The sequence below is a fragment of the Phocoena phocoena genome, chromosome 3, assembly GCF_963924675.1.
Source record: "Phocoena phocoena chromosome 3, mPhoPho1.1, whole genome shotgun sequence".
NCBI classification, from domain to species: Eukaryota; Metazoa; Chordata; class Mammalia; order Artiodactyla; family Phocoenidae; genus Phocoena; species Phocoena phocoena.
In genome coordinates, this window is record NC_089221.1 from 92,146,721 (window position 1) to 92,171,230 (window position 24,510).

The following is a 24,510-nucleotide window of genomic DNA, read 5'->3' on the forward strand; positions in this document are numbered from 1 at the left end:
GTAGCAACATATCACAGTGGGAGAACCAATAGGTTTCAGCAACTTTGGGGTAAGGAGGAATCCAAAATGACTAACATGTTCATCCTGAATGACTAAGAGAATGATTATGTTCCTTCGTAAGGAAGCTTGGTTGAGGAATGAGTCGGGAAACGGATATGTTATGTCTGAGCTTGTAGAGAAATGTCCATGTGGAAATACGTGGCACAGTGTGTTGGTATGGTGTGTTTTAAACTACAGGTTGTGGCCCATTAATGGGTCTTGAAATTATATGAAACAATAAAATATTTTTAAAATGAAATCAAATAGGAAAAAAACAATGACAGTATTGTTTCATGAAGCTTATTTGTTGGAAGTTTATATGTTGTAAGTTGCCAAGTGAAATGTTCCAGCTATGGGGTGCAGTCGAAAGGTTGCAAAACCTCAGGTCTACTTGGAGATGCTTAACTAGATCTCTGGAGAGATTGGGGTTGAGGATAAAGGCTTTGAAGTTATAAGGTAAGGAGATCCCTATGGTTGAAAGGGTGTGGAGTCAAAATGGGGAGAGGCACTATATCTTAGGAAATGTTCATGCACAGGGCAGTGATGGGAAAAGAACGAGGAGAAGGAAGAGAAAGCATAGTACGATTTACAATAGAACTCAAAATTTCGTTGGAGAGAGAGACTTTAATCAAATATTAAACACTTAGTTTAATTATCAACCTATATACGTGCTATAACACCAAGAACGTGGTACCGTGACAGTGTGTCAAAGGGATTCAGTTTAGGATTTCCAGGATAGCTTCCTCTAGGAAGTAACATTTGAGCTGAGATCGGAGGATAAGTAGGAATTGAGTACATAAAAGAGGAAACGGCATTCAAGGGAGAAGGGAGAGATGTATTCAAGGCCGTGAGAAAAGGTCATCCTGTGTGGAGGGCACAGAGATGTGAGATGGAGGCTTGGAGAGGTAGGCAGGAGTCAGATGGTGCAAGATCTTATAGACCATGTTAGAGAGTCTGACCTTTATTCAAAGACCCACAAGAAACCACTGAATGATTTTAATAGTTGGGGGTTGGGGGAATGAAATGATCAAATTTGCATTTTGAATCAATTACTCTGTGGTGAAGAGAAAGAATCAGTGGATCAAGAGTGAATGGGTGGGCTTCCCTGGTGGCGCAGTGGTTGAGAGTCCGCCTGCCGATGCAGGGGACACGGGTTCGTGCCCTGGTCCGGGAGGATCCCACATGCCGCGGAGCGGCTGGGCCCGTGAGCCATGGCCGCTGAGCCTGTGCGTCCGGAGCCTGTGCTCCACAACGGGAGAGGCCACAACATTGAGAGGCCCGCGCACTGCAAAAAAAAAAAAAAAAGAGTGAATGGGGGAGGCCAGCTAGGAAACTACTGCAAAAGTCTAGGTGGGCAAAATTGTTTATAGGATTAGGGTGGTGGCAGTTGAGGTGTGGAAAAGCAGATGAGTATAGAAAGTCAGCAAGATCTGCTAAAGGATCAGTAACAGGGTGAAGGAGGAAGTAGGCATGTGGGGATCTCCTGTAAGTGTCTCGTTCGCACAGTGGATAGACGGTAGGGCCAATCGCCAATATGAAAGCAGGGAAAAAGGTGGTTTTGCTCTGCATTGTATTTTGTTTTACTTGGGGGAGGGTGGAGTAGGGTAGAGATCTTGTGTTTTGTTTGGGCATAAGTTTCAGGCATCTGGAGGTATCTGGGTGGAGATGTTGGGAAGGCAGTAGGTATAAATAAGCCAATAAAGGTCTGGCTGAAGAAAGCAGTTGGGAGACATCAGGCTGTTTGCAGGTAGTTACTGAAGCAATGGAAGTCGATGTGAGGAGCGAGAACTGCAGAGAGCTGGAGACCAAGCCTAGGGGGCCACCCGCTGAAGAGGAAACTCAGCAGCAGCTCACAGCAGGGATGCCCCTCTCAGCTTTTCAGTCTCGGTTTAAATGCACCTCCTCCAAAAGCATCTTGTGAGCACCAGTCTGTGCAAGGCCTCGTGCTGACTCTCACTGCCCCATTAGTTTCCTTCTTACATCACACTGAAATTTCAAGCAATGTGTTTGTATTTCTTTGCTTGACTGATGCTCCCGCTAAACCCCACTGAGCAGAAGCATGTTTGTTTTGTCTAGTAGTATCTCTCCAGAGCCCACCACATGGCCTGGCACATAGTATGTGTTCAGAGATACTTGTCTGAATGAAGGAATGAAGTAGTCACCCAATCCGTCAACCATTCAATCAGCTGAAGCTGTAAGAAGGAAATGAGGACAGCCCTGTCCACCAGCCAGTGGGGCAGGGAAGGCTCTAATAAGGAAGAAGGGGTCAGCAGGATGGATTGCTGCTAAGGCCGGATAAGATGGATTTAGCTACATCAAAGTCCCTGAGAGCTGTATACTGATACCAGCTTGAGCCAGACAAAAATGGGTTGAGGAGGAGTGATACCTCCCAGGCCTGGGGCCTTTGCTTTAGGCTGAAACGGCTTCCCTCACACTAACCTGAACCCAGACCCTGGGCCTTAAGTCACAACACACACAGACCCCTGCGATCAGCCCAGCCGTGGGCCCAAGTCCAAAGGGCTCAGCTATACCAGCATCAGAATCTCTAACCCTAGTGGCCCCGAGCTTCTGGACTCAGCCTTCTAGCCTTAGGCAGTCAGATAAGTGAGAGCAGCTGAGAAGTTTCTGATCACTGCAAAGAGACATTCCTACACAGATCCCTCCATTCATTTCTCTGAAATTGTTTTTTTATGAAATGAAGCAAGTGAGCCACACTGCAACAAAGTTTCTTAATCAAATAAGCTGGGGGAGTGGAGGGCAAACCCCAATCCTGTGGGCAGGGCGTCTTCACTGCGGGGCATCTCAGGGTTCCAGCTGTGAGGGAGCATCTGTAGCCCGGGCGCCCCACGCAGGAGCCAGTGTCTGCTTGTCTGCACTGTGAGCTGGCTTTGTTTTCCCAGGTTGTTTATTTTCATCTTTTCCCTCAGTAAAAATACGTGTTCATTGTAACTGGTGGTAGTATCATTCCTGACAAGACTCGGCTCCTGGGGGGGAAGGGACCCTCTCTGCCCGATGCCTGTGTATGTTCTCTGTCCACAATAGGAGGCCTTCATTCATCTATGCAGCAGCTCACTGGGAGCTGTGCTGGAGACTGGGCACGTGAGACTCAGAACCTGCCATCAGATCACTCTGCTCCCACGCTCAAATCCCTCACCCCAGAGTGACATCCCCGCTCCTTACCCTGGCCTTTAGGGCCCCCAGAACCTGGGCATACCCACCTCAGGCCTCATCCTCCCCAACTCTCCCTTTCTTTTTTTTTCTTTTTAAATTTATTTATTTATTTATTTTTGGCTACTTTGGGTTGCCACGCGTGGCTTTCTCTAGTTGCAGTGGGCAGGCTTCTCATTGCAGTGGCTTCTCTTGTTGTGGAGCACAGGCTCAGTAGTTGTGGCTCGCGGGCGCTAGAGCACAGGCTCAGTAGCTGTGGCCCACGGGCTTAGTTGCTCTGCGGCATGTGGGATCTTCCCAGACCAGGGTTCGAACCTGCATCCCCTACGTTGACAGGTGGATTCTTAACCACTGCACCAACAGGGAAGTCCCTCCCCAACTCTCCTGTTGTCTTCCCAGCTCTGGCCACACTGGCCTCGCTGTCCCTCAGACCTGACCAGCATCTCTGGCCTCAGGGTTTCTGCGTCCACACGTGCCTCTCTGATGCATGTCAGTCAGCTGTCCTCTCATCAAAGGCATTCCCCAACCCCCTGGTAGAGTCCTGGTGCTGTCACTCACCCTCACAATGCAGGTACTCCTTTCCCGTCCCTGCTTCATTTTTCTTCACAGCACTTAGCACTACCCAATGATACCTCGTGTTTGCATTTATTTCCTTATATACGTATCACCAGTCTTTGTTAGTCTCTTGCACTAGAATGCAGGTTCCATGCAGGCAGGGACTTCGGCTCTCCTGTTTACCGAAGTAACAGTGCCCGCTCGTAGGAGGCTCCCAGATACGTGAGGAACAGTGAACACCATCTTGGAGCTCACGGTTCTTTGGAGGATGCAAAGGAAACAGGGAATGACTGGCAGTGGGACCACAAAAGGAGGTGGGCAGGGGCCCCTAGCGACACCCTCAAGTGGGAGCATCAGAAGACGTGGCCAGTAGTCACATCTAAGCAGAAAGCTGCGGGATAAGTGGGAACGATGCAAGCCAAGAGCAGGGGGCAGGAGGAGAGTGCTGTGGGCATGGCCGGTACCTGCCAGGTCCCCGTGGAGGGCAGGCACCCGGGCAGCAAGGAGGAGGACCTGATTAAGGCCCCAGCTGAGCCCCGCCCCTGCGTGTTCATTGGCTGCATCTTCTTAACTCCTGTGCCATTTTCCTATGAAATTGCTTCAGTAGGGAAAAAAGCTACCATTTATAAACACCATCATAGGAAATCATTAAAAAGTAGCCATTTCATTATGCCTGCTATATTTGCAAACTTGCATTAGCAACCCAGAGGTTTTCTTGAGCTGGATTTTATATACAGAGTTTGCTGCAGTATATTTGGCGATCTCCACTTAAGAAAACAGGAGTATTGCCTTCATCAAAACGCACTTGTCATTTGTTTTCAAACCCCACTCATCACAGCCTGGCTGGCCTCTCGATAAGCTGGCTCCAGGGCGCGGTCCTCAGAGCCTGGAGGAGTAAACCAGCAATTTAGAAAGTGTTTTGACTTACCTAAGCGGTCATATACAGCAGAAAGGTCCCGGTGGTGTCACACTGCATCTTAAAATGAATTGCATTACCTCTGTTCAAACCTGGTCACATAATCGTTTGTAAAGTAAAGGTAATTAAGTAGACAAAGATAAGGTAGGAATTATGAGTTGGGATTTCTATTTTGTAATTTGGCAGAGAGTTCTAGTTCAAAGGGAGGCTGCATATCATAACTAACATGCTTTTTTCACTTACTTTGTGTTGAGCATTTACATGCATCCTCATGTTCAATCCTCAGCCTTGAAGGAGGCCCTGTAACTCTCCTCATCTGTAAAACTGGGATGACAGAGTTCAGAGAGGGCAAGTCATTTGTCCAAGACCGCACAGCTAAGCAGTTGTCTTTGCTGTTGCCGCCCGTGTTTCTATAGATGGCTTTGCTTTTACACACCCCTGCTTAAACGGTGAAGCATGCTTATGGATGGTGTGCTCTACTTACTGCCCTCCTTTGAGGTCTCTAGTACTGGTGGCAGAATTTAGGGAGCAGCTGTCTGGTTACAGCACCTGGCTTTACTAGCAGAGTATTTGCTGTTCACTGAGATCTTACAGATCTCCGTCTTAGCAACAACACCCTTAGACCAAACCATTCTGGGTGTTGCAGTAGAGCTGAGCACAGATGTGTGTGAGATGGGCTCAGTGTTGCGTCATGCATGTTAGCGTTTGTGGGGCGCACTCCCTCTAGCAGGCTGTCTTCCCGACTCTGTTCATGGAACAGCAAAGCTTGTCTGGAGCAGCTGTCTGTAAACCAAACAAAATCCCTGATCTGATGGGCTTTTGCGCAGGCTGTGATGGGTTCTGCTCCTGTGTTTTGAGATCTTTTCTGGTTTTAGGTGAGAAATTCTTATTTCTGTGGAATTTAGCAATGCTGAACTATTAAACCCTCAGTGAGGACAGGAAGCATATGATACCATGTTTGCTGGTGTGATCATTTAGATAGAGATTTCCTTCTTGTGCGTAGTTTTTGGAGGACAACCAAGGAAGAATTTACACATGAAACCTGGCTATTTGGCATGACTGTGACTATGAAATAAGTTTAATGTTGAAGCCAGATTTTCCTGGCTTAATGGCCCATGAGGCTTAAAGGCTTCAGGAGAAATCTTCCAAAGTGTCGAGCAGCCCCTCGCAGTGGGGACAAAGGGGGGTCGGGGCAGGGAAAGCAGTCCCGCCTTCTCTAAAAATGATTTCTGCAGAGTGGGAGAGAAGTGTTTACAAAGGCAAGGCAGCCTGTCCAGAGAAAACTGGATTTTTGTTAGGAATGAGGCACTAAGTAGGCAGTTATATTCCAGCAGAGAATTTTTCGAGGAGAATCAGATCATTGGTAACCTGATTCTGAAACTTTGAGAAACCAGTCCCCAGGTTGGAAAAGTTAGACAGGACTGAAACTAGTACCCTGACTTGACGATGCAACAGCCCAAGCCCTGTGTTGCTTTTGTTTTTCTTCTCCTTACTTTAACTGGGCAGCTCAATTTATCCCAGGAGGTTCATGATGTTGGTCATCCCTGAGAACCAAGCCCAGGGAAGGCTTAGAAGTTTTGAACATTGACTCACAAGGGGCTCTCTAAGGAGACTGTGCGCTTCCTCCCGGGGATCTGAGCCTGGTCAAACAAGGCCTGTCTGTGAATGTTAGCAGGGCCGAGTGGCCAAGGAGGCCACCTAATATCATTCCAGAACTTTCCTTACAGAGTAACCAAGCTTGAGAGCGGGAAAGATTATGGCTCCACTTCACTTTGTGGTACTTTTGAAATATTTCCCTCAAACTCTACTGTTCAGTAATTTTTCAGCACCCAAAAGAGACTTAGAGTTTAAGATAGATATGGAAAGGCGTTGATCCACCACGTTTGCTCAGAATGAGCTCCCATGATTGTTAGGGTCATGAACTCCTTTCCTAAGATAAGCAGCCTTTATTTTCTAAGCAGACCATGCCTTCTCAGATTGGATTGTTTTTTGGGTTGTTTGGAACTCATGACATCTTTTTCCTTAAAACCAGTGTCATAGAGGAGTGTTAGCTGCCCAGACCAGCCCCGGAAGCCTATTTCGTCTATAATGGTAATAAAGTACAGACCTCACTAGTGTTACTGCAGCCCCACCCATCGCTGTGGACATTGTTTTTGTGAGAAGAGGTTCTGCAGACCACATTCACATGCCACAAGCGCATTTTCCAAGTTGATGATACTTTGTCAGTGAGCAGTCTAACAAAACTTGATACTTTTGGGCTTCCCTGGTGGCACAGTGGTTGAGAGTCCGCCTGCCAATGCAGGGGACGTGGGTTTGTGCCCCGGTCCGGGAAGATCCCACATGCCGCGGAGCAGCTGGGCCTATGAGCCATGGCCGCTGAGCCTGCGCGTCCCAAGCCTGTGCTCCGCAACGGGAGAGGCCACAACAGTGAGAGGCCCGCGTACCAAAAAAAAAAAAAAAAAAGAAAAACAACAAAACTTGATACTTTTAAAAATTAGCTTAGGGCTTCCCTGGTGGCACAGTGGTTGAGAGTCCGCCTGCCGATGCAGGGGACACAGGTTCGTGTCCCGGTCCGGGAGGATCCCACATGCTGTGGAGCGGCTGGGCCCGTGAGCCATGGCCATTGAGCCTGCGCATCCGGAGCCTATGCTCCGCAATGGGAGAGGCCACAAGAGTGAGAGGCCTGCGTACAGCAAAAAAAAAAAAAAAAAAAAATTAACTTAGAAAACGTCTTTCATTACCTTTACACGTTCAACTCATGTGGTCTTTATCGAGTACTACTCCGTGCCCAGTGTTGTGAGCGTCTAGGAACATAGGATGGATGAACAGAGTCCTTGCTCCCCGGAGCCAGACTTCGTAGGGTCCATGTGTCAGATAATAAGTAATTATGGGGAATGTGATGCCTCAAAGAAAGAAGTAAATACGAGACTATAGGTAATCGGGGAAGGCTTACTGGAAGAGCAGATTTTAAGGCAAAGCTTTAAAAAGAACCTATGAAAAGAGAACGAGGGGCTTCCAAACTAGGCAGACACATCACCATTAACTGTGAAGTGAATGCCGAGCCCCAGGAGTAAGTACGTTTGAAGTTGGGACCATATTTTGGAGCAGATTCATTCTGGTAAATGCACATTGCTTGGGATCAAAGGACCAGGGGAATATTTCTAACATCTAGCCTATTTAGGTATATTTTTATTTGGGTTAGGGTTCTCACAGGGGGTTCAACAAAAGTAGAGTCAGCCTTTAACACCATATTCAAAATGAACCAACTCTGGTATGGTTTATTGTGTACAGCACTGGGGATAGGTCTAATTGATCCTGAAAGAGGAAAACCAGCTTTGCCCACTAGTATGTATTTAACCAAGAAAGCATGCTGGTGAGGCGTCATTTCCATAGCCATGAGTGTCCTCTGGCCTCCTTTCCAGATTTCCCAGGTGCTTGGGTCTTCCCTCAGACAGCAACCTAAAAACCTAAGGCTCTGGGTTCTCATTAGAAAAATAGAACCTGAGCTGTCTTTTCTCCAGCTGCCATCGGAAGTCTAACTGGGGCAAGTTGCGTTTGGAAAAGATGGCCCACCCAGACAGGTGCTGCAGACTGACAGCGGTGGGCAGCAGATGGGGTGAGGAAAGCAGGCAGAACAGTGGAGCACCATGGCCTGACGAGTCCAAAGGGGCAGCTGCTGGCCACTCTGCCCGCTGCTGTCATGGGAAGAGCTGGGCCCGGTATTTCCTGACCTTCTAATTTTACAGGAATAGCTGTAAATTCTAATAATTTTTAAATGCTGGCAATTAATTCAAAAATGTTTTTTTAAAAAGGCTGCACCAGTTATGAAACCCTGCCATCCTCTGGTTGAAGGGAGATGTCCCTTCCATTTATTCTTTTTTATCCTCTGTTTCATCTCTACGGCAAATTAGACAGCTAGAAGGCAGAGTGCCAAGATTGTATGAGCTTAGCCTTGCCCAGAATTCCCTTTACGTTGTACTTGAATGGTCTACAGCTTAAATTTAATTGAAAGTCAGTATCAGAAGAAACCATATGAAATCTGCCTATGTGGGAAATTGTGGCTGAAAGGACTCACAATCACATCGCTTCACACCACATATGAAGTCTCAGGTACCTAAACTCTTCTAGCATCTAATTGTTAAAAACACATTGCGTCCCTTGTGCAACTGGAATGCTTCCTCCTTTTTGATGGGAGATCATTCATTTCTGCCCTGGCTGCCAGGGAGCACGGCACTAAGTAGAAGAGTCAGCCCTAGCAGCTGTGTTCACCTCCATTGGCTTCCTCAGCCTTTCCCTGGTCCCAGTCATTGTGTTTTTCCCTTATTCTTGGTTGCTTGCTTGCTATGTGCTACCTCAAATTCATTTTTATAAAGCTATAACCTCTGGTAGAAGAATGAGTATTTGCTGCAAAGGACATCCTCTTTGTCCCATGGACACGGAACCGAGCCGTTAGCTTTACTTTACAAAGCACAGCATAGCCTGAGGTGCCGCAGCGGGTCTGCCTCGTGTGACCCTTCACACCGGAGTTCCATGTCAAGTGTGCAGTGCAGTGGCGCTACGTACATTCACAGAGCTGTGCAACCATCACCAATATCCATTTTCAGAGTTTTCTTATCCTCCCAAACAGGCATTCTGTATTCATTAAACGATATTGCCCCATTTGCTCATCTACTCTAACCTCTCTTCTCTCTTTTTTTGTATTTTTACTTTTTTAATTAATTAATTTATTTTTGGCTGTGTTGGGTCTTCGTTGCTGTACGCAGGCTTTCTCTAGTTGCGGTGAGCGGGGGCTACTCTTCGTTGCAGTGCGCAGGCTTCTCATTGTGGTGGCTTCTCTTGTTGTGGAGCACGGGCTCTAGGCATACAGGCTTCAGTAGTTGTGGCACGTGGGCTCAGTAGTGGTTCACGAGCTCTAGAGCGCAGGCTTAGTAGTTGTGGTGACATGGGTTTAGCTACTCCACGGCATGTGGGATCTTCCTGGACCAGGGATCGAACCCATGTCCCCTGCATTGGCAGGCAGATTCTTAACCACTGTGCCACCAGGGAAGTCCCTCTTCTACTTTCTATGAATTTTCCTATTCCAGGTACCTAATATAAATGGAATCATATAATATTTGTCCTTTGTAACTGACTTATTTCACTTAGCCTAATGTCTTCAGGGGTCATCCATGTTGTAGCAGTATCAGAATTCTGTCCCTTTTTAAGGCGGAATAATATTTTTTCATGCGTTTATACCACATTTTGCTTATCCATTCATCTGTCAACGGATACTTGGATTATTTCCATCTTTTGACTATTGTGAATAATGTTGCTGTGAACATTGGCATACAAGCATCTGTCTGAGTCTATGCTTTCAGTTTTTTGGAGCATGTACCTAGGAGTGGAATTGCTGGGTCATATGGTAATTCTATGTTTAACTTTTTCGGGAACCACCAAACTGTTTCCTACAGTGGCTGTACCACTTTACATTCCCACCAACAATGTGCAAGGGTTACAGTTTCTCCATATTCTTGTCAACGCTTGTTCTTTCCTCTTGTTGTTGTTGTTGTTTTTGATAACTTCCATCTTCTCCGTAGTGTCAGTCTTGCCTTTAATCCATGCTGACAGTATCTTCCTTTTGGGGAGTCTATGAACATTTAATGTAGTTAATGATCGATTGATTGTGGGTCTTTCAGTTTACTATTTGTTTTCTGTTTGCCCCTTCTGAATTTTTTGTTCTTCTGTCCATCCTGTCTTCCTTCTTTTGGGTTAACCGCATAGTTTTTAGAATTTTATTTTATTTATTGGTTTCTGGCTATGCCTCTTCATCGTTATTTTCTAGTGATTGTTCTAAGAATTACATTATACATGGTTAATTTTTCCGAGTCCACTCACAGTTAATATCCTCCTTTAATTCTGATATATGTCCTCTGTTGCCTTTCCTGGGAAACAGCGGCTATGAGTAGGTACCCTCACAGGCTTGGCTGAGCTGACTTGTTCTTGTCCACATATCAGTACTTGTTTTGGGTTGGAGCAGTGTGGTGAAGGTAGCCCTGGACACAGAAGGGCGACACTGTACTTCGAGCCCTGCCTCCCACCCATCGTGCAGCTGTGGGTAAGTAACTGGGTGTCTTTGAGTCTCAGATTCCTCCTCTTTGGAGCGAGGCTTACCACCTTCCTGCTGGAGTGGAACTTGATGTATGTGAAAGCCCTTTCTGAAGTGTCAAGAGTGCTGATCCAACCAGAGTCACTGTGATCATCACCTAAATGAAGAGCCTTTTTTTTTTTTCATTGTAGTAAAAAACGTATTACATAAAATTTACCGTCTTAACCATTTTTAAGTGTACCAGTCCGTGCTGTTAGTTTTATTCACATTGTTGTGCAACAGATCTCCAGAACTTTCTTTATCTTGCAAAACTGAAATTGTACCCATCAAACAATACCTGCCCCGTCCCCCTTCCTTCCAGCCCCTGGTAACCACCTTCCTACTTTCTGTCCCCTATGCATTTGACTACTTTAGATAGCTCATATAAGTGGAATCATACAGTATTTGTCTTTTTTAGTAACTGCCTTATTTCACCTAGCTTAATATCCTTAAGGTTCATCCATGTTGTAGCACGTGTCAGAATTTCCTCCCTTTTTAAGGCTGAATAATATTCTGATGTATGTATGTACCACACTTGGTTTATCCATTCATTCGCTGATGGACACGGGTTATTTCCATCTTTTGGCTGTTATGGACATGATATACAAGGATCTGTCTGAGGGCCTACTTTCCATTCTTTTGGGTATGTACCCAGCAGTGGATCACATGGTAGTTCTATTTTTAATTTTTGAGGAACTGCCATACTGTTTTCCAAAGCAGTTGCACCATTTTACTATTCCCACCAGCAGTGCACAAGGACCCCAATTTCTCCGCTTCCTCACCAATACCTGTTATTTTCTGTTGTTGTTGATATAGTAGCCATCCTAATGGGCCTGAGATGGTATTTCATTGTGGTTTATAAATGAGGCCCTTTCTGTTTGTTCTGGAACTCTTGGTCCCTTGTCTGAGCTTATCTTGCTCCTCTGGTCCCGTAACTTAAACTTCGGGTCTTTTATAAAGACTCCAACTACCTTGGCCTTCAGTGTTGAAGCTCCAGTGCCTGGCAGGGCCCATACCGTGCAGGGCATTGGAGGCCAAGGGAAGGAACTGAGGATTTATTCAAAGTCTATATTTAGAAGAATGTGTCACCAACTGAAAGATAAGGCCACCCTGTATCGAGTAGCGTTGATGGTGGGGTGAGTGGTGGTGAGTGATTGGTGCTATGCGACAGCACCAACAGGGGACCCAGAATATCTGCTTCTGCCAGCCTGGCCACCCTGTCCTACTGTGAGGCCCCAAACTGGGAACACTGACAAAAGACAGCCAGGGGTCACCTGGTTACTGGTGGGGCTTATGTAAAACCAGTGGGTAATAGGCAAGAGTGTGTGGGGTTCATCATCCAGCCTGTGTGATACCCATTGGGCTTCCTAAGACCAAGGAAAGCATTCATAGCCCTCCTAGGTATGAATAGAATATGCTCCTGAGCTGTGCGCAGTCTGCGTGTTAATTTAAATGCCCTCCTCCATCTTCCTTTTTATTTATTTATTTATTTGGTTGCACCAGGTCTTATTTGCAGCTCGTGGGCTCCTTAGTCACGGCACGTGGGCTCCTTAGTTGTGTCATGCGAACTCTTAGTTGCGGCACGCATGTGGGATCTAGTTCCCTGACCAGGAATCGAACCCAGGCCCCCTGCATTGGGAGTGCGGAGTCTTATGCACTGCGCCACCAGGGAAGTCCCCCCTCCGTCTTCCTGATGCTCCGTCCTATACTTGCATCATGCTCTCTGTGGTTACTTTCCCCAGGGTAGTGGGAGAGAGGACTGTGGCTTTTGCCACGTACGTCTGTGAGCCTCTCAGAGTTGAAAGTCTCATGCTCATCTCTGTACCCTGCTTCTAGCCTGAGGCCAGGGCTCAGCAACTGATTAAAGAATGAGAAAGAAAGACTGATCAGGTCCCTACACTTGCCTCCTGTTGCCTGTAGCCCAACATCCTCAGGACACAGCCTGGTGGCACCTCTCCAGTCCTGCTGTGAAGACCCCTCAGCAGACATGTCCAGGGTGATCATTGCATCAGGTGGGGCCGTGCTAGGGAAATCCTTATGAATGGCTGAATAGAGACATCTTCCTTCCTCATCCCACTCAGGAATAATCCAAATAATTCAGGGGTGTGTGTTCACTGCAGCTCAGGGTACCAGGAAACCCTGCACCTCAAGGTAAATGATCCTTTGGAGAAACTTCTCCATTCGTTACCCTGGAATTAAGTGTGCTCGGGAGATAGTTTCATCAGCATGTGTGGGAACTAAGGAGTGCTGCACCTGGCTCTGGACCTCCTTGTCTTGAGTTGGTGATGGGCACCTGCCATCCATCTCCAGAGGGCTTCGGCAGTGGAGATTATCCTCCTGTTGTCAGCAGTTCAGGGCATGGTCCATACTGAGGACAAAAAGCATAAGGTGGATGTAAAACATGCTGCTGTTGACAGTCTATTTCTAGTCTTGCTGGCTCTTAAATATATAATGATGTGGTATTTATATTTGGTCATTTAAAAATAACTTTTGATTGCCTGTGTTGTGTCGGAGATGAAATGAGGAGGAAGGTCAAAGTCCCTTCTTTCTTGAAGCTTACACTTTAGTAGAGGAGAGATGACAGACACATCGGTCAGAGCAGATAGTGATAATTGCCATGGAGAAGATAGGGTAATAGGACAGGGACTAAGGGGGAAGAGATGGAACCCCATACTTCGGACAGAGAAGAGCTTGGTGAGGAGGTGGCATTTGAGCTGAGAGCTGAATGTAGGAGGAGATTTGGGTAGAATTCCGTCTCAGCAGAGGGAACAACAAAGGAAAAGGAAGCCCTGGGGCAGATGAGAGGTTGGCATCTTCCAGGGATGGAGAGATGGCAGGAGCATGAACATAGCATAGTGATGCGGGGGAAGGTGGACAGATGAGGCAAGGACCAGAGAAGCCAGTAGTTCCCACCCCGACTACACGTTAGGGTTATCTGAGGAGCCTAAAAAATTTTCCAGTGCCAAAGTTCCACTCGTAGAGATTGTGATTTAATTGGCCTGGGTGGAGCCTGGACATTGGTGTTTTGTAAAAGCTCCCCAGGAAGTTCCACGGTACAGCCTGGGTTGAAACATCAACAGGTCTGATCGTGCAGTGCCTTAGAGACTCTGGTAAGGAGTTTAGACTTTATTTGAATGACAGTTTATATAACGGTTTGGGCCAGGGGAGTAACATGATCCAGCTTATGTCCTTAAGAGACTCACTTTGGCTACAGTGTTGGGGACTGGAGGTAGGAGATTGTTCCGGTGGTTCAGTTAAGAAATGATGGCGGCTGGGACCAAGGCTGATGTCAGTGGAGATGGTAAGAAGAGGTCAGTTTGGCGATATGTTTTGGAGGTTGCAGTCCAAAAATGGATTGGATTTAGGGTGTGAAACAAAAGGAAATCAGGGTTGCCAGAGAGTTAACCAGAGTAACTGGGAGGATGGTAGTGCTGTTCACAGAGCTGGGAGAGGTGGGGGAAACAGGTTGGAGAGGAGGGGGAATCATTGTGTTCATTGGTTGCAGTGAAAGCTTCATACTTCGCTTCTGTCTAGATTTAGGTAACTTGTAGATATAGGCAGTCAAATAAAGTTGCCCAGAATATTCTGAGAAATTCTCTTACTGTAATGCTGGGAGTTTTCTTGAAGTCTTCCGCAAGTGAGCGCCAAAGGCAATTGACTATTTTAGGGCATGGAACCTGCGATGAGAAGGGAAGAGGAGGGAAGTGTGAAGACTTTAAGCTTCTTCCATACAGGAGTCAGGCCGAGTGTAAGGGAAAGGTGTACTTTGATAAGTCGCTGTAGTTAACACCTGTCTTGCTATAAGAATTGAATGGCATAGTGATACATAGAATCCAAAATAGGTTGACATATTTATATTTGACTTAAGGGGATTTTTACCCCCCCAAAATTATCTTTTAAGATATGTCTAGTTCACATTAAGATTATAATTAATTCTCCTCCCTGGACTAAGCCCTGGGTGTCCAACAATTAAAAGTAACCCAGACTTTTAAGGCAGAATCAAATTATTAGAATTGCTTACAAGACATTCACATGGAGAACAATATGGAATTTGTTAGAATAGTTTGTTTTCCCCCGATGGAAGAAGTGGTATAAATTGCAGTAGTAGAGCCTGTTGATTGGTTATATCAGGGAAAAAAGTCCTGATTATAAGCTCGCTGAGGGCAAGAACTGTCCCTTATACAGTTGCTATTTTTTTTAAACACCTAGTGTCTCTGCTCACTCTGGGGTTTTTTTGGGTTTTTTTTGCGTTTAGTAAAGTTATGAGATCTTTTTAGCTGAAACTTTTCCTGAAATCAGTCCTTATCTGAATGGCTGAGCAGGAAGGTTGACCAGAAGTCCTAACAGCCCCTTCTGGGACACTTCTTTGTTCTTACTAGAGAAACTTGAGATGTGTCTGGCTTTGAGTGAAAGACGAGAGAATGCAGCGTGGCATGGCTGTCTAGAAAATGGCCGTGATCTGAAACTCCTTAATAAAGCCTTTGCATTGGCCCCAGGCCTCAGAAGGCCAGCAGGCTGGGAGATCAGGCTGCCGGTGTTAAACCTGGACACGTCCAGCTCCACTGCCATCCATTTCACCTGAATGGGTTCCTCTCCGTAAGCGAAACAGAAGAGCGCTCATCGCCCACCTGCCTGCTTAACTCGTATCCGCATCCCCTTTCAGATAACTGCAGCGACCTGAACTCGGAGCTGCAGAGGGTGCTGACGGGGCTGGAGAATGTGGTCTGCTGCAGGAAGAAGAGTAGCTGCAGCCTCTCGGTGGCAGAGGTGGACAGGCACATCGAGCAGCTCACCACTGCCAGCGAGCACTGTGACTTGGCTATTAAGGTAGGACACCCCCCCCCAACCCCCATCCTCTCTGTCTGGCTCTTTTCAGATCATATGAGGGAAAATGATCAGATGCCTTTCTTCTGAAGTGTGATTTTACTCAGAGACCTGTTAGAGAGTGAGTGTTTCTAAGAAAGCCATACTAAAGATTGGGCCACCAGGGAGAAGCAGGAGCCCTATAAATTTTTGCTGGGTTGACTCACATCAGAAAAAGTCATTATATCAATAGTCAAGATCACTGGCTTTGCTGCAAAAATGACTACTTCCTTGGAAACTATTAGACCACTAGTATTGAACCATGTCATTTTAGTGTGGTTCATCATGTAGCACTCTGAAGTTGTAAGATTAACTTGGAAATTTTGTTAAAGCTTTCAGGTCTCTGGAATATTATTTCCGGAGTTATCTATTCATGGTGCTAACGAGGGGGACGTTCAGGGCCTGAACGAGTCATCTATCCTGAGTGCACTGGACTGGACCTCAGTCCCGCCTTTCATGTGCATTCATCTTACTGCTTAGGGAGGACCAGGTGAGAAGAATCTGCTGCATCTCCACAAACTCATCATGAGCGACGGGAATGTCAAGTCCCCTTGATACAGGGCCTCTGGTATCTTTATGTTACTTCACCAGAGCTTAGTGACCTAGGCATCACAATTCAAACTGAAAAGTCTGAGAGGAGCCTATATAAAGGGAAAATGTGATGTGTTATTTGAAAAATGTTTGAGGGCTCTGGGCCCAAGTTTCTATCAACAGGAATCCTGGATTTCGCAAAAGAGCTATGGTCTCTCGAGGTAAACCACGATGCATGTTTATAATACATCTGGTTTCCCATCTTTATTCATCACAATTATAAATACATAGTTGATGTGGTTTCGGGAAGTAACCACTAGTATTTCTTGCTTTGGAATCTCCAGACCCTGTATTTGATTGTAATGTCAGCTTGGGTGCTAGCCCCAGCCTTAGCATTGAGAGGGAAGGAGGAAGCCAAGGGTGTCTGCCAACCAGCAAGGGACAGAGCAGGCCCTGGAGTAGGGCTGAGTAGGACATGAGTCTCTTACTTGAGAGGAAGGACAAAGCACTGCATGTGGAAAGTGGCAGCACGATTTGGGTAACTGTCCTCATCAGGGAACCAATGTGAGCATCCAAGAGTGACACATCCTTATGCCACCCATTTCTGAGACCTGTTTCCCATCCCTTCTCTTCACTGCCTTCTACCTCTACCCCTACATGGCAATTCCACCTCGTCTTTCCAAATCATTTGGTGTATGCTTCCTTTTCCAAAGGACAGTAATTGTGAATGAATAGTTTCTGAAAGCAAACAGAATGAGTTGTTCCCTTTTTTTTCAAATTTTATGCGTGTTTCTTCTCCATTAATACTGGTGTTTTTAATGAATTTTTAAAAACACTCTCCACGTAGTATTAAGATTCTGTTCTTTTTAAGCACATAGCTGTGTTATTAATTAAATCCCTCCTGTCTTAGAAACCTCCACAATGAACTTACTCTTTTCTGTGTCACTGAGGTTTATTTTTGTCTTTCTTATCTTGGGACTGAACCTCATTCACACCTTCTGATTCTGTTGTGACACTAAAAGCTGTAAACGGTGATGTGACCTATCCTATTGCTGAGTTGGAACATGGGAAGCCTGTAATTTAGGAAACTTCCAGTTAGATTTTGTATGCAGTTTGCAACTTCACATTTGCTTTATCGGGATCACTGACTGGCTTGCTGTCTGGTTATGTGTATTCACCGACTCTGGACCGTGGGTGAGGGAGATAAACATCTGTGTGGACATGGCAGTTAGCACTACTGATAGACTTAAATACCAGGAAGGGATGGTGCTTTTCTTACTGGGGGGACTGCTGGGTAACACAGACTGTAACCCAGGCAAGTGACAGAGCCTCATCTGAAAATGGGGAGAGGGTAGATAATCAGGGGCTCTCGTTAGTCTTGATTACTTTCTGCAGTGAAGTGACTGTGGGACCCACCCCTCTGGGTGGGCTGGCCTGTTTTCTCCCCCTCCCGTTTCTCCCAGGGAGCTCACTTGGCTTGTCTCTGGGGCTGTGTTTTGTAGACAGTGGAGGAGATCGAAGGGGTCCTTGGCCGGGACCTGTATCCCAACCTTGCTGAAGAGCGGTCTCGATGGGAGAAGGAGCTGGCTGGGCTGAGGGAAGAGAACGAGAGCCTGACTGCCATGCTGTGCAGTAAAGAGGAGGAGCTGAACAGGACCAAGGCCACCGTGAACGCCATCCGGGAGGAGCGGGACCGGCTGCGGAGGAGGGTGAGTGCCAGGCCTTTCCCTGGGGGCTGGGGCCAAAGGCGAAGCCAGCTGGTCGAGCCAAGAGCAGCCCCAAGAATTTGGTGGCATTTCTAGCCTTGTGAATCACCATCCCTTTCTGGTGATGAAGTCGTGCTTGGAAGTATTCTGAAAGCGCTGAGACGTGCAGGTAAGATTTTTAAAAACGCTCTTCTCTGCAATCGCAGATCTAAGTGGATGCTAAAAATTATCCCAGTGCAGTGATTCTCAACCATTCTCTGGGTACACACATCTTCCCCCAAGCTCAATTAAAATGTTCTTCCTTTGAGGTAGGATAATAATATTTTATAATTTGCAAAAATACACAGAATTTCCCCTTTGCAGTTTCTTCTGTAAATTTTTCTTGAAACTTATAGTACCTGCTGTCCCATATCCATACTGAGTCTAATGTGACATGTCCTTTCCTCTAGTGCAGACTCATTAAAGTTAATAATCTTATATATATATTTGTGTGTGTGTGTGTATGTTCTGAGAGAGAGAGAGAGAGAGAGTGTGTGTGTGTGTGTGTGTGTGTATGTTCTGAGAGAGAGTGTGTGTGTGTGTGTACTGAGAGAGAGAGAGTGTGTGTGTGTGTGTTCTGAGAGAGAGAGTGTGTGTGTGTGTGTGTGTACTGAGAGAGAGAGAGTGTGTGTGTGTGTGTGTGTGTGTACTGAGAGAGAGAGAGAGAGAGAGTGTGTGTGTGTGTGTGTGTGTGTGTACTGAGAGAGAGAGAGTGTGTGTGTGTGTGTGTGTGTACTGAGAGAGAGAGAGAGAGAGAGAGTGTGTGTGTGTGTGTGTGTGTGTAATTCCTGGTAGTCACCCCAGCTCACTAAATGGCTCTATGGCCTGAACAGGTTTGAGAACCACTTTGCTTAGGAAATACAGCCATTACTAAAGGAGCTGATGTTTCAGGATAGAAATGTTTGGCAGAGTTGTTAAAGCACTCACTTTTCCAAAGATGGAGTTTTTTCTTAGGAACCCACAAGTACTTCTTTGTTTGGCTGTTAATTTGATCTGTGATTGGACTGGAGGTGAAGCAGTGAATTCTGCAATCAGAAACAATTCCCTCTGAAGTTCACTTTGAATTACTAGACCTACTTTATTCTCTTTCTCCATTGTGGCAATATTAGAAGCTTGCTTTCGAGTTGTGCTGTGACTGGTAATTTTGCACACAGAGGAGAAAAAAATACATCCAGTTGATCACACCATTACTCTTTTTTTTTTTTTTTTTTTTTTGCGGTACGCGGGCCTCTCACTGTTGTGGCCTCTCCCGCTGCGGAGCACAGGCTCTGGACGTGCAGGCTCAGCGGCCATGGCTCACGGGCCTAGCCGCTCCGCGGCATGTGGGTTCTTCCCGGACCGGGGCACGAACCCCTGTCCCCTGCATCGGCAGGCGGACTCTCAACCACTGCGCCACCAGGGAAGCCCCCACCATTACTCTTTAACTTGCTTTTCAGTAAGATCAGTGTGCGTACATCATTCTCCTTTTAATCTACATGCAGGTTTCATAATTGCCATTATTTATGAATACAGAAGAAATTACTATTTTTGAATGTTATCAACTCTTTTCCTCATTTGTGGCTATTGCCAGCATTCCTCACTCTCATATCTGAATGTCATTTTGTGTGAACTCACACGCGTAAGCTTATTTTCAGAACCCAGCTGTATCGGATGCCAGTCTCCGTCCTTGTAACAGCAGGTGTAAATCATTGCAGTCAGCAAAGACTTCTGGGCAAGCTGAGGACATTGACTTAGCGCTAAGGCCCACAGCACCTGTAATCTCCTGGGCTACACTCCCTGATCTTTATGACTAATGCCCTAATTAGTTGTGCTTGCTTAGTGCGCACGTTCTGATGGCGCTTGCTTTGTGAAGGAAATGTTGGTCGTAGGCCTAATTACATATTGCGGTTTCGAATAAATTTCCTCCTCTCACTTGACTTACTAAAGCACAAGACAGCCCTTGATTGTGACTAGCAAAGGAGAAAAAGCCAGTTCCCCTTCGAGTATTTTCTCCAACTCTGGAGGTTAGTATTAAGGACAGCATAGTATGATGGTACTAAGGAACACCCTGTGCCAGGGCTCTGTGACCACCTGGAGTCACAGCTTGATCTCCCAAGCCACTGTGAGTCTCTGGTACGTTACCTAACCTCCCGGTTTATTCCGCCGTGAAGTGGGGGTAATAATAGTACCCAGTGCAGGGAAACTAGGTAATCCTCATGAATTATCTAAGCACTTAACCAACGCATGGCATGCAGTAAATGCTCAAAAGCTATCAGTAATCGTTTGGGATGAAATTCAGAGATACCTGTTCAGTAGTCTGGAAAGATTTAACACCATACCATCTTTCTTCCCCCAAGAATTCTTATATATTTGAAGGACTCTTAGAACTCTTAGATGGACGTTGAATAACTACACAAACACACACACACACACACACAATACTCAAAGTCTTTCTTCTGATCACATTTATTACCGTGTAAGTTTTGCAGTTAATATGACTTTATTTAAATTTATATAATTTATATAAATTTATATATTTTATATAAATTTATATAATTTATATTTCCAAATAAAAATATATTGGGGAACTTGTATCTCTTCCTCAACTGGAAATTTCCTCCAGAATTTGTATACATACCCGTGAATTAGATTTATTTCTCTTTATTTCAAGACAATTGTGGGTGTCAGAATTTGCTAGATGCCTGTAAATGCCAGTTTGCTAGATTTTAAGTGCTGGATGACTTCTCCCTACCACCACCCAATATATTTTATTCCCCTGAGGAGAAATCTGTCTTTTGTGGTTGGTCGTTGTGTCTTCTTCATGATATATAGCTCTGAGGAATGACTGAGGTCTAGTTTCATTTCCATCCTTGTGGTACCACACGATAACATGGCTGGTTGGCCTTTCCTGTCTTTCTAGCAACTCAGAATCCAGAGTTCATCAAAGTTGCCTGGAAAGCAATAGAGGCCACTTTTTTTTTTCGTTGCCCACATTCATTGTATAGAATTTGAACTGACCAGATCAATAGGATTGGTGCTTGCCCCCTGCCTGTAATTAAACAGAGTGCTCTCAGGAGGTTTTCTGAGCCTTGTTCAAAATTTAATTAAATTAGATCTTTAATGTCAGCTAACAGATCGGGCTACTTGGCAGAGCAGTAACTAAGGAACAACAGGCAGACAGTTTTTATTACTGGTCCCGGCTCATTATTAAATGAGGTAATCATTTAGGTCTTCATGCTCTGTAATAGAACCGCTCATTTCCTCACACTGAAAGGAGCGGGTGTAATTCAGGCAAAGTAGAATTAATTACTCTAGAAAGGGAAGCATTTGGCTGTTCATTCATTCCTTTTGTAAACATGATTGGTCATCTTCTCTGTGCTAGGCAGAGGGGCTACGGTGATGAACAGGACACAGAACCTGGCCTGAAGGATGTTTGGGAGACAGGCAAATAAACAGATCATTACAATGGTACATGTCAAGTGATAGGGAGGGATAAACACAGGAGAAGCCCTGAGAACTCATAGGAGGGACATGTGATGGCAGGTCCAGCCTCTCTGTATTACGTATTTTTTACCTGATTGTTTAGGTCAACTGCCATGTAGCAAAAATGATCAGTGCTTTCCTCAGATAGTTTGGTAAAGCGAACTGGATGTGACCACTGGCTCATGAATCTGTGTCCCATTGAACCATAGACTTGAATCAAACACAGGCAACACACATTCTTTATGAGATTTTGTACAAAGTCTTCAGAAAGTTCTGCAAAGTCAGTTATAGTTTTATTAGAGCAAAAAGATACAAATCAGAGCCAGCCAAACTAAGAGACATATAGGTGAAGTCTGAAAGAGGTCTGAAGGCAAAGCTCCCAGCTCTTTTCTTCCCCTGGAGTCCTGAATGGTGTTTGTTACCTCCTTTGCGCTGTGATGTGTGGCCAACTCGGAGTATTGCCAACCAGGGTAGTTCACCCAAGCTTTCGAATCCAGAGTTCTTATTGGGGTTTAATTCTGTAAACGTGATTGACTGAATTGCTGGCCGTGTGATTGGATTCAGTTCCCAGTTCCTTGTCCTTTAGGGATATCAGGCTGATACCCTTTGGGCCATTTTTAAGTCTGTGAGTCATATCCTTTGGGCCACTTTTAAGTTTGCGAGCCTGCCAGGGGTGGTGGTGCTGCACTGCGTCTACCCACAGTCCTTTTAATGCAGGAGGGATCTCGGAGGTGTGAGGGGTCGGGCACGTGTGCAGCTTGCAGGTGTAGCACTCATCCTGTAAACTCACCGCCTCTGGTGATTTACTGAGCATCCTCTTGTATGAGCCCAAGAGCCACCCCTAAAGCCATTAGTTCTAAATCCATTGGTGCCTGTTTCTAATTACTGCACTGGTTCTGAACACCTGATCGAATCCACTTTCGGTGTTCGCCCTCGTCATCTCGAAGGGCACTTGACGATCAGTGTTCATGCTTAAAGGGAAAGAGGAGTCCAAACCAAATGAAGGAGTCTGCTTAGAAACAGTAATGACCTTAAAGGTTAACCATGTGTTTTATTATGTACTTCTTTCTACTAATTAATTCATTTATAATATGTACTTACTATTAGGCTGACCACCCTTACTGGGAGATAAGATGTATAGCGTCATGCTGAGGTGTCCAGAGCTGGTCTGTCTCTGAAGCAGCCATTCACTTCATCTGAATTATCTCCCATGATAGGCTACGTCAGGATCACTTTGATATTTTTAACTAAAAATCAGTAACAGCAGAGATATTTCTAGAAGTGAAACTGTTGTGACCTTACCTAGGTTAAATAAAGATTCATCTCCGTTTTGCCTTATTTAGCCTTAGATCTCATGTGAACTCTTCCCACTCAGCCTCCCTCTCCGTGATACTTTTCTCGTCTGTATATTGAAAATGCAGGACTTCAAAACAGTACTTTATATTTACTGTGAATTTATATGTGTGTAAATGTGCCTGAATCCTATATGTGTGTATGCAAAAATATTTAAAATAGAGCAGAACAATTTAAGCCAATCTCATCGTTATGGGGGTGGGGGGAGTACCTACGAGTATGGGTCAAAGGATATTTTGAACACTTCTATAGTGTCCTAGTTTATTTTTTAAGTGTGTATTCTTACAGTTGTATGGTTTTTAATATATAGAAGTAGATTCACAGAAATAGAAGGGAAGCTAACATGCTAAAATATTAAGAGGCTAGTAAGTCTAGGCTGTGAAAAGATAGGCATTCTTTTTTCTTTCTACTCTTCCTTAATTTTCAAATTGAAGAAACAAAAAAATAAAGTATGGATTATGGACCATGATTGGTATCTCCCAGCTTTAATAACTTGACATCCACACACAAGCAGTTATTCTCTTTTGTCTTTGATGGAAATTTGTTCATATCTTACCTGTTCCATTTCTCTTAGGAGTTTCTTTTCTTTTTTTTCTTTTTTTTTTTTTTTTTGCGGTACGCGGGCCTCTCACTGCTGTGGCCTCTCCCGTTGCGGAGCACAGGCTCCGGACGCGCAGGTTCAGTGGCCATGGCTCACGGGCCCAGCTGCTCCGCGGCACATGGGATCTTCCCGGACCGGGGCACGAACCCGTGTCCCCTGAATCGGCAGGAGGACTCTCAACCACTGCGCCACCAGGGAAGCCCAGGAGTTTCTTTATATGAGGAAGAAGATGCCAATATTAGCAAATTTTAAATGCATAAAATACTTATCTTAAAAAAAACAACCACCCTGTTTTCACGTTCCCAGCCCTAATCTGGCCTCGTAGGAGGGAGCTGAGAGGAGGGCGATCTTGCTCCAGTGTTTCCTTCCACCTCAGTTTGGGAGTCCCGGCTGGCTCTTCCTTTGTGTGACTGGAGTATTAGTCAAGAGGAGGATAGGTTACACAGCAGTAGCAAACTAACCCCCCAAATTTCAGTGGTATGGCCCACCAAAAGAGCTTGTTTTCTGGTTGCACTGCACGTCCAATGCAGGTTTAGAGATGAGCACACAGCTCTACTCCATGTACTCACTCAGGAACCCAGGCTGATGGTAACCCATTATCTAAAACATCACTTGAACAGACTCACCCCTATATCTGAATGCTTCTGCTCACAGCCCATTGGCCAGAACTCTACAGATGCTCCACCTAACTGTAGAGGGGCTGAGAAATATGAAGGGAGCACATGGGTATTTGTTGAGCCGTAGATGTTCCTAACACAGCTGATTTATTTGCTTTGAGTATGATAACCAGATAGGCTTGGACAGGAATCAGGGTGCCAGAGAAACTGGCGGTTTCACTCATCCATCTCGAGGTGGCTCTCAACATGCGTGACAGAATCACTGGGTAGCTTTTTCAAAGGATAGATGCCCAGGCCCTTCCATGAGCCACCAAATCAATGCATGGGGTGTAGGACCCTCGTACACTTCCCTGTTGTGATCCCAGCCATCTCCCAGAGAGGAAAGGGAAGGCAGTGTCCTTCAGTCACTGGGCGTGTTCCAAGAGCCTCTCCAGCCATCTTTACCTCTCTTCCCACAGGTAGAGTGAAAAGAGAGAGAACCACAGCCTTCTGGCACTTCCTATTCGTGCCGAGCCTGCTCCTCCAGGGGCCACAGT

The 24,510-nt window shown here is 45.6% G+C and overlaps 1 protein-coding gene across 2 annotated transcripts in view; it reads left to right on the forward strand.

Annotated features, from left to right (window-relative positions):
- MCC (MCC regulator of WNT signaling pathway) overlaps positions 1–24,510 on the forward strand; it is a 430,319-nt gene that overhangs the window by 344,330 nt on the left and 61,479 nt on the right. For both annotated transcript variants that reach the window (XM_065873958.1, XM_065873959.1), the window contains 2 exons: positions 15,466–15,629; positions 17,699–17,905. In XM_065873958.1, coding sequence (XP_065730030.1) covers positions 15,466–15,629; positions 17,699–17,905 — 371 coding nt within the window. The remainder of the gene's footprint in view (positions 1–15,465; positions 15,630–17,698; positions 17,906–24,510) is intronic.